Source organism: Pituophis catenifer, unplaced genomic scaffold, assembly GCF_029215685.1.
Source record: "Pituophis catenifer annectens isolate HBS135680 unplaced genomic scaffold, rPitCat1.0.hap2 SCAF_2, whole genome shotgun sequence".
Classification (NCBI taxonomy): domain Eukaryota; kingdom Metazoa; phylum Chordata; class Lepidosauria; order Squamata; family Colubridae; genus Pituophis; species Pituophis catenifer.
In genome coordinates this window covers 138,600,737-138,620,507 of record NW_027256882.1, presented here as the reverse complement: position 1 = coordinate 138,620,507, position 19,771 = coordinate 138,600,737, and the positions used below count along the sequence as shown (strand labels likewise).

General features: G+C 37.5%; 1 protein-coding gene across 1 annotated transcript in view; it reads right to left on the bottom strand.

The window, feature by feature from the left end:
• Window positions 1-718: 718 nt before the first annotated feature.
• Window positions 719-19,771, bottom strand: part of CCDC40 (coiled-coil domain 40 molecular ruler complex subunit) — a 31,859-nt gene continuing 12,806 nt past the window's right edge. The window contains exons 10-20 of the mRNA XM_070934702.1: window positions 19,604-19,725; window positions 17,479-17,722; window positions 16,865-17,047; window positions 13,857-14,102; window positions 11,865-12,078; window positions 10,571-10,740; window positions 8,748-8,839; window positions 7,475-7,595; window positions 4,594-4,782; window positions 1,749-1,907; window positions 719-1,147 (exon numbers count right to left, since the gene is read on the bottom strand). Of these exons, the coding sequence (XP_070790803.1) occupies window positions 881-1,147; window positions 1,749-1,907; window positions 4,594-4,782; window positions 7,475-7,595; window positions 8,748-8,839; window positions 10,571-10,740; window positions 11,865-12,078; window positions 13,857-14,102; window positions 16,865-17,047; window positions 17,479-17,722; window positions 19,604-19,725 (2,007 nt within the window). The 3' untranslated portion in view covers window positions 719-880. The remainder of the gene's footprint in view (window positions 1,148-1,748; window positions 1,908-4,593; window positions 4,783-7,474; window positions 7,596-8,747; window positions 8,840-10,570; window positions 10,741-11,864; window positions 12,079-13,856; window positions 14,103-16,864; window positions 17,048-17,478; window positions 17,723-19,603; window positions 19,726-19,771) is intronic.

The window sequence follows — 19,771 nt, the reverse complement described above, 5'->3', positions numbered from 1 at the left end:
ATGATCTGTTTTTTTTCCTTTGTGTATGTATGTATCTACTCATTGCAATTTCAGATTATGTGTAAAGATGCCATTATGCCAACAATCCATGGTTTAAATTACATGTGAATCTAAGTATCAGTCTTAAAGCAGCAGTATAAATATAGTTTTGACCTGAGGGTGGAATTAACTCCAATGAAATCTCCCGAAGTTCATCTGCAAACAGGCACATCATCATGCACCTCTAATTACAGCTACCTTCTCAGCTGATCCCTGGAGTTTAAATGAAAATGGGAGAATTTTTATTCCATATTGAGGTTTAATATTCCCCCCATCCTCCAATGTCATGAGGGATGAACATCCTTGCCCAGAAAAAGGAAATCTTAACCCCTGTTGACTGCTGATTGGAATGTGTTGAGAATGTAAACTTTCCTTAAATGAGCTTTTATCTTATCAACTGAACAGAGAAGCTGTCTTAGCATTGTCTAAGAAGCAGGGGTTGAGGAAAAGACCTTGGGAGAAGAATTAAATGGAAAACTCTGCAGTTACATTTTGCCATAATTTTCTCTCACGGAATCTGAATGTTCTTCTGAAGGATTCTTTATCCTGTGGAAAATTTCAACATTCCTTCCAACAATTAAGAATTGAAAGTTTGCTGAATCCCTAGATTAAACAGAACTAAGAAAATAAGGAATCCAACTTAGTCTTTTTATTTAGGACAAAAAAACAACAACAGTGCAATGGAAAAAGCAAAATTTGAATATAAAACAGAGCTACCCTGTCCATCCCCCATCTTTCTCTTTCTTGTATACCATCCACTGACAAACTTTCAGGATTATTCTCACATCTATATTTTGAAAATGTTGATATTCTCACATCTATATTTTGAAAATGTTCAGCTCTATTTTCCTTCGGCTTGCTCCTGGGCACTCAGTTCTTCCAGTTTCTGAGTTATTACTTGGGTAATTCTGCGCAATGCCTTGTGATAATAAGGATATTCCTGCTCAATCTGATGGAGAACGGTGTTAAGAATCTGCAGTCTCTCCTCCACCTTATGATGTTCAACACGGGCCATTATCTCAGAACGACATAGTAGGCTGTACTTCCCTTCCTTCACGGCCTGCATGTGCTTCACGCGTGTCTGATTGGACACAATATCTGAAAGATTCTTAGAAAAGCAACATTGAATTTGCTATTAGAGACAAAAGGCTGCAGTCAAGGCAGGAAGGAAAGAATCCCTTCTGCTGCATCTTGAGACTGAATCAACTGATGAGCAAAAATCTAGATAACCTGGGCTTCATATAAGGTTAAACCTTTTTTTTTTAATAGACAGGGTCAGAGAAAAATAATTTGCATTGTGGGAACTGTCAATGAAACCCCAAAATAAAATTAAACACTAATATTCCTGCAGATTTGTATGGACAAGTAGATTACTATACAGTAGTTGATTTTAATCCCTGTCTGTTCAGACACATAGCTCACCTAGGTAAACTCAGAGAATTTGTGTTTGATATTAAGCATTATTGTTTCAATAATACAAATTATCATGATATATTATATTTTGCTAAACGGTAAAGAAATAAAAAGTTAAAAACTGGGTGGGATGCTTTAGCCAGTACCCAAATCCGTTACTGGGAGTCCATGTAAGAATAAGTATATTTTTCCTCAGCATGGAGCAGTTACCCCAAGTTGAGTATACAAGGTTACTGTCCTGTAGATTAGTCCTAAAGAGAGTTGGAACATGCATTGCACAAATGACCACTCGTTACCTGCCGTTTCTTTGCTTGCAACTGATCGATTTTTTCATCAAATTCTTCTGCTTCAAAATTCATCCCAGAAAGTATTCTCTCCTTCTCCAAAATAGCTAAGTTGAGGTTCTGCTGTGATCGTTCAAGCTGAATTATGGTTTTGTTGCATTCCTCAGCATTCTATGGGAATATCAGAAAAGAAAGAAAAAAAAATCAACCCTCTTTCTCAGGACCAATCATTTGCCTAATGGTCCTGTGAGAGAACTGCATACTGTAAATTCTCAGAGCAACTTCATACATTATACTACCCTTAATAAGTTATTCTCCCCCTTCCCCAACCTCCTTGATGTTCATGATGTAAGAAAATACATCTACATGCTCAACAGAAACATTTATTTTCCACTTAATATATAACTAGTTAGCAGTTGTGAATCTATGTTCCCTCAGTAAAGCTCAAGGTATACTTCTAAATAATGGTTCAATAGTGCCTGTGTTTCAATACAGCTCTGTATTGAAGCTGGGTAGAAATATATCATCAATTAAATGACTGGAAAATCTATCATAGTTTTCAACACATTGACATTAAAAACACCCTATAGAAATCTGAGTAATTCTTGCTTCCTTGTTTGTGTCTAGGGGTGGGGGTTGACACACACACACACCATTTTAAGCAATGCCTTGCCTCTGTAGATATTTCAAAAACAGGCTCCACCAGCATTGTCTAGAGGAATTTGGCAGAACAAAATACAGCAAGGTATAATAAAGGCAGCAAAGTAAAACTATGGCACAACTAAATCATTTTCCATAGAATAAAATTCTAATCTGCATTTAGCTCCTTAATTTCCAGACTGCTATATTTTTCTTGAATCCCCCAACCTCAATTCCTGGAAATTTTCTGTTCCCCTGGCCTGGAATTAGCCTGTGAAGAGATGCATTGTATCTCCCTTGAGAGAAAGAAATACAGAACAAAGACAAAAACGAATTTCTCCTCTTCTTGTTAAAAAATTATTTGAGAGGGGAAAACCTCACTCCAGATTTATCACTCAGTTTAACTTTTCTAAATATAGTGTTCCTGCTAGCAATGTCTTCAGGGTACATTGGTCAAAAACTGCAAGATGGTGAGTGCAAATTCTTGAGGCCAGAAGGGCCTTTTTCTATATGTATCACACACGTACAAAATGGCCACTGCTTCACTTGTGCTGCAATGTTGTATCTGCCATCTTGCAAATCCTTTTTGCTTCTTGCAGATGCTGCTGGTTTTGCTTTCTGTCTAGATTGATAAATTAAATCCAGTTGACTGATCAAGTTTAAATATTCCTTTCATAGATGATGTTATAGAGAAGGGCTTTTCCCCCCCATTTCACCTCATCTGACTAGAATAAATCTATGTATCCAAATTATTCAAGTCACTGCTGTGATTCTGAAAAAATTGACTGTTCCTGCTCACCAAATACTCTTTTTGATTTTAAGAGATTCCTTGTTACTGTTTTGACTTATAGCAGTTTAAACTGACACTTATAGTTTTAGTGAATCTTGTATTTAAACAGGAGCAAAAATATGTCCAGGATGGCATAATCAGTCCCACTAGAACAAGGGTGTCAAACTCGATTTCATCACTCATGTTGGGGGCACCTGTGGTGGCCAAATGCTAAGGCAGGGTTTTCCTCACTCTCATTATAATCTTCTTCTCTTCTGTTTCCTTCTCTCTTTATTCTCCTTTCTTCTTCTTTCCCCTCTTTCCTTATTTCTCCTCCCTTGCTCTCTTCCTATCTTTTCTTCTTTTTCTCGTCTTTCCTCTTTCCCTTTCTCCTTTCCTGTCCCTTTTTGCATGCTCAAATGCAAAGGGGGAACCATTTCTCCTCTTTTTTTTAGTTTGTTTTGATAGCCCTCTGCCAGTGAGAACGAAGCCCGGGGAGGACCATGCAGGGTTCCAGAAGCCCCATTTTCAGCCACAACGGCCTCCTGCAGTCCTCTGCCAGCAAAAATGGAGCTCAGGGGGACTGTGTGTGGCCCTCCCGAACTCCATTTTCGGTGGCAGCTGCACATAAGAGACCGCCTTCTGCCAGCAACAACTTCCCACTGGCCAATACACTCCCACAGAGAGGGGCTCCTCAGGGTGCCGTCGGCCAAACAATGCCTACTGGCGACACCCAGGGGGAGAGCCTTCTCTGTGGGGGCACCAGCCCTTTGGAATGAGCTGCCCCTAGAGCTTCGTCTTAGCCCTGACTGCGCACTTTTTGCCACGCCCTTAAGACCCTTCTGTTTCAGCAAGCCGGACTGGTCTAATATGAATTTTAAATGGGTGTATGCGTGTTTTAAATTGAGGGCCAAATTTTATATATCTGATTTTAATTGGTTTTAAATTTTATAAATTCATGTGTTTTAATATGGCTGTACACTGCCCTGAGTCCCTCGGGAGAAGGGCGGTATAGAAATTTAATAAAACCTAAAACCTAAACCTAAACCATGGGCCAATCCTTTGCTATTTCCAGGACGGCCTTGTGGGCCAGATTTAAGCACTCCGTGGGCTAGATCCGGCCTTGAGTTTGACAGCCCTGCACTAGAGATACAGTGAGCCATGGTATTGTTGATGAATTAAGGAGCTCTGTTAATTTCCATATTAGAAAGCTGAAAGTAGAGCATTAATTTATAAGAGAGAACAACAGAGTTACCAACTACGGTCTCCAGACTATTTCAGGAAATATTCTACAAATAATCAGTTGTTCAGATACTCTTTCTCTGTCTCTGTCTCTGTCTCTGTCTCTGTCTCTGTCTCTGTCTCTGTCTCTGTCTCTCTCTCTCTGTGTGTGTGTGTGTGTGTGTGTAATTCCCTAATGATCTGTAATATCAATTTTTACTTGCTGACCTTCTGGGTCTCTTTGATCTTTTTTTTAAGCTCCAACCTCTTGTAGTAGAAGTCACCCTTTGTCAGCACTTGCTTATTCATTTTGCTCTGACCCTCAGCACGAACCACAATTGTTTCTCGGCGGGAAACTGCTGCCTCCATATTTCTCATTAACTTCTCCTGCTGCTTCATCAGCTGTTGGTACCTTACCTATATGGCAGAAAGGAAGCAAGTCAACTGAATGTATTGGGACATCATAAAAGAGTCAGAGGTTATATTTCTACATCCTTGTAGACATGGATACATTATCATCTATAGCCAAAAGCTTTGCATAACATGGTTCAAAAAAAATCTAAAACTAGTCTACCACCACACTGATCAGCAGAATCTACAAATCTTTGGGGCTATTAGTGAACTCAACAGACCACACAGAATACTTGAAGCACCTTGCTGACGCCTGTAAAACATCATGTAAATAGGGCCTAGTAAATGTTAATCCACATTTCTGATAAACAGCTGACCTGCTGAGTTTCTTAGCAGTTCTTACTGCCTTTCCTATCACAATATTAGCTATTGTCTGGATTCAACACGATATTTTTTTCTGAAATATTAAATCAAAGTCAGGATTATAGTTACTTAGGTAATATATCTAAAAATTAATTTACATTTTATATCCTAGTTCAGCTTCACAGCAGGTGGCAGCATCTAGCCAATCTTATAAAGATAAACAGAGAGCAGCTTAAGTTCAGCAAAAAAAAAAAAAGTATTCACAAAGTAATAGACTCTCATCCACTAAAGATTTGCAAGCAGAATCTGAGTAGTTGCCCTTTAATGATTCTGCAGTCTGGATTCCCTACATCTATCAGGATTTGGACTGTGTGCAAGGGTTACTGGAATTTAGAAATCTCTACCGTGTAACACTCGGTATTAAAAATGTCTCAGTGAGTGGCAGGAACTAGTTATTTTATCTGGATTTATAAACGAAGCAGGATTGGTAAGGACGGGAGATCACCAGAAAATCAGACTAGACTGGAACATTGAAAAACCATTCAGGAAAAAGATAATGGCAAACATTTCTGTACTGCTCTCAATAAGTCTACATGAAGTGACTAAAAGTTGAGTCAAGAGAGACACTATCTTTTTATTGTATCCAAAATACCTTTATGCTTGTTACAAATCATGGAACTAAATCTGCCAAAATATTTCCCAGGCCCACTTTTTTATTCTACGCAATCTTTTCTTCAATATATAAGTACATCAAGAAAGGAAAAAAACAGATTGGATAAATACAGATCATACCAGTATAATTATTTCTTCTTCTTCTCGTGCCATGTCTCGGACATTGGCAATCATGTTGACAATCCTATTTTTGTCAACAGCCGTATGAAAAAGTGCTGCTGAGTTTTGTCCAAACCAATCCCTTAGGTTTTGAAGTCATGATGTTCTTCTTCTGCCTGGGCCTCGTTTGCCTTCAATCTTTCCCTGGAGGATTAAGTGAAGGATGCTGTATTTTTCTAGATGTCACATCAGATGTCCAAAATACTCTAACCTTCGCTTTTTAATGGCTTTGATTATTTCCCTTTGCTTTCCCAGGCGGCTTACCACCTCCTCATTTGTGATTTTGTTAACCCAGCTTATACGTAACAGCCATCTGTAAATCCACATTTCGAATGCTTCTAGTTTCTTTAAGTGGTTTTCTGTCAGAGACCAACTCTCTACTCCGTAGAGCAGGATAGAAAAGATGTAACATCTGACAAGCCTGATTTTCAGTTTTAGGCTTATGTTGTGACTGCAGAAGACCTTTTTTCATTTTGAAGAATGCTGTTTGAGCTTTCTCTATCCTTGTCTTTACTTCACTGATCATGTCCCAGCTTTCATGTAAATTAAAACTGAGGTACGTGATCCTTTCAATTTTTTCTAATGGTATTCCTTCCAAATTTATCAGTGGTAAATTAATGGGTTGTTTGCTGACGACCATGATCTTGGTTTTTGAGGTGTTAAGCTTCAAGCCATATTTTTCAGATATTTCTGAGACTCTGTTGATGAGGAGCTAAAGGTCTTCATGCTTACTGGCAAGCAGAACTGTATCATCAGCATATCTTAAATTGCTGATTTGAACACCGTTTAGTTTGAGGCCAGCATCAATGTTTTCCAGTGCTTCGTTGAAAATTGACTCAGAGTAGATATTAAATAACAGCAGAGACAGAATACAGCCCTGTCTGATCCCTCTTCGTATTTCTGCATCATCTGAGTATTTTTGGCCTAGTCTCACATTTGCTACCTGATGCCAATATAGATTCTTTATGATTCGGATGTCTTTGTCATCTAGCCCCACTTGTTTCAGGATTTGTAATAGTTTGCTGTGTCTTATTTTATCAAATGCTTTTTCAAAATCGATGAAGCACATGTAAAAACTGTGATTGACATCTCTACAGCGCTGTACAAGAACTTGAATGCTGAATACGGCATCCCATGTACCAAGATTGTTTCTGAAACCAAATTGTGTGTTACTTAGACACTCCTCAATTTTGTTGTATATTCTTCTGTGAATTATTCTCAGGAAGATTTTCAGGGCATGACTCATTAAGCTTATTGTTCTGTATTCGGTACACTTCTTTGCATTTATTTTTGGGGGGATTGTCACAAAGGTTGACTTTAGCCAATGATTTGGTATCTTTCCTGTTTCACACATTCGATTGAAGAGCTGCAGTAAAAATTTCTTCCCATTGTCTTCCAGCAATTTTAAAATTTCTACTGGGATATCATCAGGTCCTGTGGCTATAATTATTTGGGTTAAGCATATTTATGATACAAAACCTTAGACTAGTTTGATTGAAATCAGTGGTGCATTTGCCAATCTGGGTAACCAGCAGATTTGCCTACCCAGCACTTCCTGTCTCACCTGCATCCTGTGAATCTCTGCCTTCATGGCTCTGATCTCAGTCTGCTCAGCTTCTGAGTCCACTGCAGCACGCATCTCTTTGGCTATTTGTATCTTCTTCTCCCACTGCATCATCTGACATCTGAAATGCCAGAGAAGAGTAAAACAAGAAAGAAGCTAGCAGAACCTTAGCAGAGGATAGTATATATGGAAACAGGAGGTGTGCCATTTGTCATCATTAGTAGCATTATCAAATTGCCCCTCAAAACACTCATGCAAATCATATTCTATCAAAACAAAAGAACACAATCACGACATGATTAGTTTTTATGTACAAAGAATGCCAGGAATTTGTTGCCAGAAAGAATTATATTTTCCCAACATTATGTCATGAAAATATAGATTCCACACAAAAACCCAAGAAGACAATAAAAATTATGACATTAAAATGTAATCTAGAGAGGCATTTCAGCTTGTGGAAAATTCAGAAGTACAGAGCACAACAATGAGGAGAAGGAGCCTTGCAAGGACCTTGCTTATTGTTTATTGCAAGGACCTTGGATGACTGCTTTACAAAAAAGGGGGACCTTGAACAAAGGGAAAGCAAAGGTCTTTACAGAGGTTGAGGGCTGTAATACAGGGCAGGAAATCCCAGGCATCTGATTGGCTGGCAACTTCTGGAGAATCAAAGCAGGTCCTTGACCATGCCCCTGGAGTTATTTCTATTGTTAGGCAAAGTGGCTCTTTCAGGAGGGCAGCAAAGCTGGGGGAAGTCCATTGTTAAGGAGATGGAATGCTATGCTGATTAGGCTGATCAAGAATGGAAGTTGGGCTTTCTTGCCTTGTTACTGTGTTGCAGTTCCCTATTAGGGCTGCACTTAGGCTGTACTGTGAGTGGGTGAGCAAGGCTTATACTCTTTTGATGGTGTCTCATGGGGCTTTGTCTGGAGGTAGACAAAGAGAGGAGCTGGATTGGACTCTGATCATGTCCAAAAGACAGAGAGGAAAAAGGATGCCACTCCATTTTATTTCCTCCATTTATTTTCTCCACTATACACCTGTGTGGTAATAATTTATGAATTACCTTCAATTATTCTAGGTGCAGAGGCTGCTCTCTGCTTATCTCTCAAACTGCAACACAAGAAGGAAATCTGATTTACATTCCATGTATCTATGCTCTGATATAGTTGATGACCCAACCTAGAAAACGGGACTCTCAAAAAAAAAAAGTCACGAATATTTTCTACCTGCACTATTTATGCATTCAGACCCGATATGATAAATCAGAACTCACTCTGCCTCAACTAGACTGTTGATGAGCCTCTCTTTTTCCTCATGGAGTCGGTCCAGTTTCTCTTGCATCTCAATTGATTCTCTCTCTGATATCTAGAGCCAGGAATATGTGCATTGTATCTTTTATTTACTTCTAATAAACAAATGATCCAGAACAAGGATAATTATCAGACTGGGCTAGCAACAGAATATAAGAAAAGCTTTGCTACGTCTGCCAAAGGCCCACCTAATTCAAGTCTCTGTGTTGCACAAGGGCCAATTAAATGCTTCCAAGATGCTTACAAGCAGGGTGGGATTACAATAACTTTCTTTCAAGTATTTCTCTTTGTTAATATGGTTGAAATAGTCCTGCTTTTGGTGTAGGGGGCAAGATACAGCCAATTCAACTTATGGGCAGCTCTGTCTCTAAATTTGCCCAATTCTCTTTTAAAAAACATTTAAAATTTAGTAATGGCTACTACACCTAATAGTGTATAGAAGCATTTTTATTGCTCTTAAATCTTGCATATAATTTCATTTCATGGCAACAATGGTAACACAAGAAGACAGGGAGAACAATTTCCCCTTTCTCTTCGTATTTCCATCATTTGCAGAGTTTTATCTTCTAGTACTTTTTTTAGCTTTTTCCTTTAAAGTAAATCATTTAAGTCCCATAACAATTTGGTTGCCTTTATTTTACCTTTTTGAATTTTACAGTATCTAGGTGCAGTAACGAACAGTGTGCATAGAATTTAATGTATGGCACCATGTTGTAGATTTATATGTGGCCATTATATGTTGGCAATCTTATTTTTAATCCCCTTTTAAAAGATTCTCCAGTAGAGAATTGTCTCATTAGTATTTTTTTATAGTGGTTTCATTGCCTTCTTTACATACATTCACATATCAGAGCTTGTGGTCTTGGAAGTCTATTCCTGATATGGCTGTCAAAACAAAGCAGATAGTAGTTTTGTGAAGTTTGGCTGTTTCAATATGCTTTCCTTATAATTATTTCCAAAGAACTGATGATTTGATGTCATCACCAAACCAGTCAAGCTTATTGAGAAATAAGTTACCTACAGATAGTCCTTGACTTATAACAGTTCATTTAGTAACCATTCAAAGTTATAATAGCATGGGAAAAAGTGATGTATGACCATTTTTCACAGTTACAACCATTACAGCATCCTCATGGTCACGTGATCAAAATTCAGATGCTTGGCAACTGACTCATATTTATGACAGTTGCAGTGTCCCAGGATTATGGGATCACCTTTTGTGACCTTCTGACAAGCAAAGTCAATGGAGAAGGCAGATTCACTTAACAACCATGCTACTAACTTAACTACTGTAGTGATTCACTTAACAACTGTGGCAAAAAGGTCGTAAAGTGGGGCAAGACTCACTTAACTACTATCTCACTTAGCAACAGAAATGTTGGGCTCAATCATGGTTGTAAGTCAAGGACTATCTGTATTTTTTTCTGAGGGTCTCCTTCCTGCCTCCTTCTCTAGAAACTGAATGATCTAGACCAGAGGTGTCAAACTGGCGGCCCGCGGGCCTTATGCATCACACGCAGGCCACACCCACCCCAGCTCCGCGAATGGGAAAAACATTGTGAAACGTCATGTGATGGCAATGTGACGCAGCGAGTTTGACACCTGTGATCTAGACCAACTATTTATATTATGCAGTCTTTTCCTGTGAAGTATTATCATTGCTTCTCTGTTCACAAAGGGATTGCAGGCTAGTTATCAAAACCTCCTCTTTTTTGTAGTTTTAGTAGTACTGAACAACAGAATCAAACCCTGACTTTGTGAGAAATACATCTAGACCAAGGAATACCTTGAGGGAGCGCACAAATTCATTTTCCATGATGGTGTTTCCTTGCTGTAACTCATTAGAATTCTCACTATTCTTATTGATCAATAAATGCAGTTTCACCAGATCATTAGACATATTCTTCATGTGTCGCTCAATGTCCTTCAGTTCATTTTTCTCCTGCTGGATATCATCTGAAAGGATAGGATAAAAAGGTAACAATTCTTTAAGATGTAAAATGGGGCAAATAACATGAGAGTTGGAATGGTTGGAATAAAATGTGCAATATATATGGGAAAATCAATTCTATCAGCAGAAATTGGAGGGGGGGAATTAAGTCTGCACACTCAAAATCTGCATACAGTATAAAAATAAATGTGCTTTTTAAAATCCCAGTTTAAGAATCAGACAAATGTTGGATTAAATGTATGTAAAAATGAATTGGCCTTGAAACAAATTGATTTGACCATCCCTAAGTAACTGCGTGGGAAAGATGCCTCCTCTCCATGAGTGAAGTATTTTTATACCCCTTGTTCAAAATAGCTGTGAACAGCAAAATATTTTTCCAGCTGTTATTAAGCAAAGTTGTATAAATGTTTGCAGTCAAGAATTTCAATTTCTTTCAGAATGCAAATTCAGATTTGGTAAACAGAAAACTAAGTTTAGAAAGCTCAGATGCATTACTTTGTTGTGAAATGTGGCTTCAGGGATGCAGCAAACAGTGGGTGATTATAAATAGAATCTGATGTGGCAACATTTGTCTGAGAGTTTAACTGCAACCTTAAACACTCAAAGAGCCATTTGGACCCCTTTCCCACAGAAAAAAAACCACCGGGAGCCACAAAACCCTTCCCGTGCCTTTATGGAGTGGCCAAAAAACTAGCATATGTAGTTGAATTAAACATTCTGTTTTCTTCTGAAACTTTTCTTTTCTTCGATTTATCCATGGTTGGCTTACTGGGGGTTGAAAAGTTCACTAAATCTCATGCCGGTGGGTGTCACACATTGGCGGTTGTTATGCATATTTTGAGTGACAGGGAGCCGCAGTAGAGGGGTGAAAGAGCCACATGCGGCTCCAGAGCTGCAGGTTGCTGACCCCTGGACTATACTGAAAATACTTCAAATGCTTGCAAAGATCTTTGATAGATTTTATCACTAAGATATGGAAGCTTGCTTTCCATAATAAAGTTCTTATTCAGCAGCCACCATTTCAATTATGCTTTTTGTTTAGCATAAGCAATTTCAAAGGGACTGCAAAATCATTGAAGCAATGTAATTACCTAATCATCCAATCAGATATCAAGAGCGCTGCACTTACTCTCAATGCGTACTTTCTTTTGCTCCTTGATTGTGATCTCTTTCTTTAGCATATCTAAGGAAACCAGCTGCTCTTCTCGTTCTTGAGTAAGCTTCACTAATTCCCTCTGTTGCTTCATCCAGTGTCTTTGGAGCTTCACTACCTCCCATTCCATTTCATCTATTTGTTTGGTGAGTTTTTTAATTTCAATTTCCAAAGGCCCCAATTCTTGTCCCTTGAATCAAGAATATATAATGATTTAGGTTTAGTTACTTGCAATTCAATACAGTTTGAAAAACATCTTCACTACTCAGGTAACAAAATGTCTGCAAGCAAACAATCAAGCTCAGAGAACACCAAGGACTCCAGAGTTCAACCCTGAACTACATACATTATTTTCCATTAATACCTAAAGTTCACTCGTGAACATCTTTTTTTTTAATTTACTATAAAATACTTTGTCTTAGTTAGGGAATTCTTCCCAAAAATAGAAAATTACCCCATGTGCACTGGATACATTTATCAAGGACCCTAGAAGAATGAAAAACAAAGTATAGAAGGGAAAGCTAAATTGTTTGGCATCCAATATTCATTCCAGTCCCTTAATCACAGCTGTGTTCTGAATCAATGGGAAAAAGAGGGAGGTGGCTTAGAATAACATAGTCAGGAGTATTCTAAGTGCTTATCTATCTCTTCCATAGGGATTCATTGATGTTGCTCTCCATAGCCTCAAGCTGAATCCATCCCATTTCCAACTTCTTTCATTTGCTGGCAAATATTGGTCCAATTCTCAGCTCTGTTTAGTTTTAGGAAAATTAACCTGATGTTTGCTCCAAAGGTTTCAATTACAATTGGTTTTCCACAAGCATTCAGCTTTGATCTGCAAGCCCTGTATTTCATAATTTTCCAATTGTTTTTCCTCAATTTTAATATCACAGGAACATTGATGATTCAGACTTTTTTCTTTTTGATAACTATTATATCAGGCATATTAAGCGCAAGAAGCTTGTTTGGATCTTAAAGTCCCATAAGATCTTAGGCCACTTATTTTTTAAAACCTTCTCAACTTGATGGTCCTAGTGGGTCTTGCTACATTCATATCCAAACTTCTGAGAAAGTTTCCAATGAATAATTTTGGCAAGTTGATCATAACAATGTTTATAATCAGTTTGTGTAATCTGTGGCAGTCACAGATCAGATGGTCAATTGTTCCATCCTTTTTACTACAAAGATGGCATTTGCTGTTGTTTGTTACAGGCTGAATTTTCACTTTCATGCAATTAGTTGGCAAAGCTTGGTATTGAGCCACTAAAATAAAGCTTTGAGTTTCTTTAATACTCCTGAACTTAACCAATTCTGTGGAGTTTTTATTGGATTTTCCTTCTACATTCTTCAAGCATTGACTATGTATTGGCATATTCTTCCAATTAACAAATTGATTTATTTCTTTTTTATAATCAGCCTTCACCCTTGTTTTCAAATGCTTTCCTTGATGGACTTCTTTCAATAAGGGTTCTTCACTTTTCTTCGTGTAATCATTTCAAACCATGCTTTGCTTCTTCCACAATTTTTTTTCATCTGTAGGAGTCATCTCTCTCCTTTAGCTCTTGACAAATACAGGCAATCAGTATCACTTTTCAAATGGAGAGAAAGGTACAGTGTCATTGGTTTTCTCAGTTTCCAATGCAAGTTATCAAGTTCCATCTGGATTCATTTAATTATTCCTGCTGTATACTGAATAACAGGGACTACTCAGGTATTGGTTGCTTTAATAATGTTTTCACCTTGATTTGCTTAGCAGTTGGAAAGAATAAATGCCAACATAAAGAAAGGTTACTGTGTGATGGTTAGAGTGTAGAACTGAATAGGGGATACCTTTAAATATCCTTACTAATTAATGAATATACTGGATATTTATGGGCTAGTGCTATCTTTAAGCTCAACAGAATTGATATAAAAAATGAGAGAGCAAGCCATATATATTACCCTGAGCAACCCAAGAAAAAAACATACCCCAAGTTGAGAAATCATCATTTCCAATTTCTTATTGTACAAGTTGATGGCACCCTGTTTGCGTCCAATCAGGAGGTTACGTTTAGCAATTTCAGTCTCGCTATGACTGATCTCGCTGTTTAACTCATCCAATTCCTTGTCCAGTTCTGAAAGAGTCTTCTGAAACATGTTCAGCCTATTATTTGTATTTGTTATGTCCAATGAAGTTTGAGCCGTTTCATTTTCAAGTTTGGTAAGCTGTGCATCCTAGGGATTACAAGAAAAGGGAGATCAGAAAAAGACATCTCTGTACGGATAGCTAAATAAGTATTTCAGTGCTGTTAACAAATATGTATTACTAATGGAAAGCCTGGCTGCAGTCACAGTATTACTTTAGACTGTAGCTGAACAAAAATTTCCCAAATCATAGCAAGAAGAACACAAAAGGGCAGGAAAAAAAGCACAATGCTAGAATACTGAGAGATAAAAAATATCCACTTACTCTTTCCAATATGTAACTGCACACATTGGTTTCACTGGGTACATTTTAACAAATGTTATTTGAGAGCCAATAATAAATAATAAATCACAATAATATAATAATATTACTGTAAATAAATCTCTATCACAAATTTAGGTTAGCCTGTAACCATAAAAAGCCAGGAGAGCCAGGACTCACACTATAGTGGATGCTGTCCACTTCCTTAAACCACACAGACTCAAAAGAATCCCAGATAATATTGCAAGACACTATTATGTACATTGTGAATACAAATCAGGACAAATCTGATTAATTTCACTTTTAGTCATGGTGGCCTTGGGGAATATTTTTTCAACCTACAATTCCACAAAAGGTCTGGGTTAGTTTAAATAAGGATGATGGATAGCACACTGCAGATGCAATAAGGTTAGAGAAATAATTATATTTCAGTATCTTATTGCCAATATGTGAGCCCAAATCTAAACTCATACCTCTGTCTAGTCATGTTCACACTTCTGATGTGTCTTCTGTCACTTTACCTTCCAGAGTTCCTCTATGAACCACAGGGCATATTTAGACCTGCACACTGGAGGGGATACTCAGGAATGATTTCATCCAACGTTCTTGCCAATTTTCTTTTTCAGAGTTTGGTAAGAGGAGTGGCAAAACTGGTTGAACTGGTCATTCAAAAACTCCCCAAGCACCAGTTGGAAACTAATAGAATCCATAAAGTGTCAGAAGTGACCAAATTAATTTGTCTTCCTTTCTTGCAATGGTTGGTAATGGAGCAAGGTTCTGGATGACCAAAAAGTGACAAAGGACTGTCCATGGTGAAGGATTTTTTTTAAAAAAAAGACCCTATATGGAAATGATAAATCAACTGTCCCAAAATTAAAACTAGATCAAGCGTGTACCTTTATGGATTGGACTAGATACTACAAGGTCAAACCCATGGTTGTTATGGCTGCCATGAAATCCTGAGAAAAGTTCCCACTCAGGAGGTTTAAAATCCCCAAGAATCATAAGCATCGGGGACTCAAGCACTAGCTCAGATACCAGTTTAAGGATGTTTCTTTTATTATCTCCAATATTGGTACTAGTGGTGAGGTTTATGCTGTTTCTTGAAGTTTTATCCATAGAAGATAGTATTCTGTTTATCAGAAAGATCATGGTTTTAATTTTTATATCAGAACTGGTCAATTCAGAATCTTCATTCTACTTGCAGAAATTGCAAAGCCTTATTTGTGTCAGTTGGGCCCTGAGATCACAAAAGCTTGCTCAGAGCATGGTTCCAGCCCCAAATAATAAAGTTTCTGACACAAGTGTCTCAAACTTCATTGTGGATCTTTTCTTTATCAATAAAACATAATCCTCAGTTATCAATCACTTCAAAATTATGATGGCACTGAAAAAGGAGACTTACAACTAGTCCTTTAAGTTGTGGCCATCATGGACATGATCATGATTTGGGTGCCCAGCAACCAGTGAGTATTTACAATATTTCAGTGTCCTGCCCAACTGCAACCTTCACAGCCAGCAAAGTCAACAGGGAAGGAAGTTGCAAGCCATGGGCATGTCATGTCATACTTAATGACCCACAGTGATTCACTTAACAACTGCAGCTAGATCTAATACAAGTTGGCATGGTCACATGACATTTCATATAACAACTGTACTGCTTAGTGATGGAGTTGCCACTCCCATTTGGGGACAGTAAGTGAGAACTACCTACAATTCTTTGTTAATGAGAGTTATTCTTATGGAGCACCTGTTCTAGCATCTTCATCTGCAAGAAGACAATAATTCAAACCGGCAAATAATTCATATTTTGGTAATGTTTTCCTTGCGTTAATCACAGGGGTGTCAAACTTGCGACAACACGTCGTCATGTGACGTATCGCAACTTTTTTCCCTTTCGCTAAAATGGTGGTGGGCGTGGCCAGTGCTTGACGGATCTGGCCTGCAGGACGTGAGTTTGACACCCCTGCTTTAAAACAATCCAGGTTTAGTAAAATAGAAAGTCAACTAACAGGAGAATTCCTGCCAACTATACCACTACTTATAGGTAAATACAAATGCAAATACTTTTTCATTGTATAATAAGGAAAACTACTGTATGTTCATGCACAATAGGAAAAATTACCATACTCTAGCACCACTGTAATCATTGCAACTTCCACTAAGAATATTTCTCCACTTTGTACTTTTTTTGGTGAAAAAGGGTGATATCTTTAAGCTAATCAAACTTTATTTTCATGTTTCATCTGATGCTTTCTGTTCTTGAAATTGAAAGCCATCAGAGATTAAATCTAAAGCTAGAAGGAACAAAATCATTTTTTAAAATTGATTGAACAGGGCTTCCAGTAGCAAAGCAGGAAGTATTGTTTTAAGAACATATCTTTATTTGGTGGTAAGTGGAACTATACTTCAATCTGAAAATATTATGAATTATGAACATGATAAGAGAGAGAGAGAGAGAGAGAGAGAAACTTCACATATTTAAATACCTCGTTCCCGTCAGCCCCAAATATGGAGATGCTTTACATACCAAAGTCAACATTGTATTCTGAAGTTTAGCTCTTAGTTGTAAAAAATATTTTGCTGCTTTATTCGATATCATCTGTTCCTGCAACTGGGCCATGATCTCATTTTCCTTATCCTGCTTGGTTTGTGATCCTTTCTCAAGTTCTCTGCGAAGAACCACCAATTCATTCATGCGAGCTGCTCGATCCTGGAATGGGAAATAGGAAACTTTTAGAAAGCAGATGACTGTAAACAGAGTAGAGGGCAGAATTATGAATTATGATGAGCCATATTTGATGGTAAGAAACCACACTTAATTATTACCACAATTTATATAATTGCCTCTCCTACTGTACCCTCTAGTAGGAGAGGCAATTATATAAAATGACCAGAAACATGCTATACCAATGTTCTGGGCCAGAATTTCAGCTTTATCTTTCTTTCTCTATTGTTGCTTTTTTATGAAAATATATTGAAACTATTGGGAAGCTTATATTAATATTTAAAATGGCAGAAAACGTGTGGCCTAATTTGCAGCAATGATGTTTTGAAAGATCTTTGGAAGAACCATTTCAGTCCTGGCTGTCCAGTCAAACACTACAAGTAAACAAATAGCAAATGTTAGTCTCGAAATCTTACTGCAGATGTCCTATTGAGGGCCTGCTCTGTCTCCTGAAGGGTACGGGTATAAGTGCCAAATTCCACTTTCATGGCATCTTGTTTAGACAAGTTCTGTGCTATCAGCTTTCTGCTTGTGTTGGCATCGTTCTCTGAACGGTTCAGGATAGAAGCCAACAATTCATTCCTCTCTTCCTCCTTGGTGATAGACTTCTTATAGACCTCAATTTCAGCCTCCAAAGATTTGAGTTTATGTCTGGAATCTCTGCGGGGCAAAAAAAAAAAAAAAAGAATAATTTGGAGCAAAATAATTTCTACAAATGTCTCTGCTTTCAAATAAATTATTTTGGAAATAATTAGAAAACCACAGTGGCTCTTTCAACATCTTCCTAGGCCACTGCTTCTTTGAAGTCAGGCAAACAAAGCAGTGGTGGGTTTCTCCCGGTTCTGTCAGGTTCTATAGAACCAGTAGTAAAAGCGGCGGGAGGCTCTGCCCACCTGCCCAGATGTCATAATTGACGATCTGTGCATGTGTTCCCATTGCGAACCGGTAGTAAAGATAAGTAGAACCCACCCATGATACAAAGGTATTGTTCTGTCTTTAACTTGTATTATAAACAGTAATATAATAAAATGCAAAATAAAATCTATATCTTGAACTCTAGTGATTTCATAGAAAACATCAGTAAAAGGTTTTTTGGTAGAAGTATGTAAATTATTTCCTATTGTTTTCTTTTGGGATATTGTTTTGACTCCCCAGTTTGGTCTACAACTCAGATGTTTCCTGATGCTCTCCATTCCAAATATCAGTCAGCCCAACCTGCGTAACTTCCAAGTCCACACAGTCAATCAAGTGCTGCCATATGCTGAGATTCTACAGTACAAGCATCTAATAGTTATATGCATTTCTAGATTCCAGTAATTCTTGTAACCACATAGAACAAATTCTGTTACTACATATCCAGGAAATCAAAAGTAGAATATAGTATCCCTACATGGCAACTGTTCAGGTTCTCCCTCAAGATTTCCAGTAGAAAATCTTTCAACTGAAAACTACTTTTTAAATTTATAATAAACAATTTAAGCCCTTTATATCTATCCTAGTTCCTGGATTTTTTTAAAAAAGACTGTGCCTTCTTTTATGAAACATTTGAATAATACCTCTGCAGCCTCATCATCTTCAGGGTCGACACTTTGCTTTGCTCAGGTTAAGCCCAAGCAACGTGACTTGTTTGCCACAATTTTGGTGAGTGTATTCAGCCCTTTCTGACACCACTCAGAATTTTTTTAAAAAATAGAACATCCAGATTAAGTATTCCAAATAAGTCTGATTGGAGTTGAATAACACAGAACTACTAATTATCAGATCTTGGAAAAGGAGAAGGAAACTTGGAAAGAAATTATTATCTTCATTATCATCACTATTCCCATAAAACAACATTTCTGCAGCAACATTTCACTTATAAAACAAGATCTATGTACTATTACAAAAGGCAAGGCAAAAGCAGGGTTAAAACATCCTTATAAATGAAATATAGTAATTAAAATATTTTATTCAACTTTCTATAAATAATATTTCAATTTAACTTTGTATGTATAAATGCAACTATGTGTGCATGTGTGTTTGTGTATATATGTATATAACTTTGCCTGAAATTAGCCTCATGCCAAATTGCAGCCTAGACGACAAGGAAGCCTAACTCTAATTTTACTTTCTCACTACTGTACTGGCAATAGAAATTTTCTTCCCTAAAAGTTATCCTGGCAAACAATCCCAATGTAAAACAAACTAAAGCCACTATTAAAGTTGTTCTAAAGCTAAGCTTTATACCAAATTTAACCACCACCCAAATAACAGACATCCTTAAAGAAAAATGGGGCAGGCAATTTACTAAATAGAGCCATATGTTTGATGAATAAAGTTTGAAGGAATATCTTTTTTCTCAGACTGTTTTTTTTCCCACAGCAATGATCTGTTAAGAATCTGCTTATTTTCTTTCTCCACTTACTTTTCTGCAATTAAGAAAGAGATGGCCAACAGCTATGCCTTTGTAGCTATCTTGAGAATATTCTAGATGCTTAAGTTTTCTTCTGTCTTTCTGGAAGGTAACTAACACTCCAAGAAACTGCTTATTAACATAATTACCTTAACGCTTCTTGCATGGCAGCATATGCCTCATCACGGCGCTTCATCCCAGTCAAACTGACAGTCCATTGGTGCATTAGTTGCTTTTTCTCCAAGTTAATAGCTTGGATCTCTATACTTGCCTGCAAAGACAAGGTAATGAAACACTATAGGGCTATGTGAGAAAAT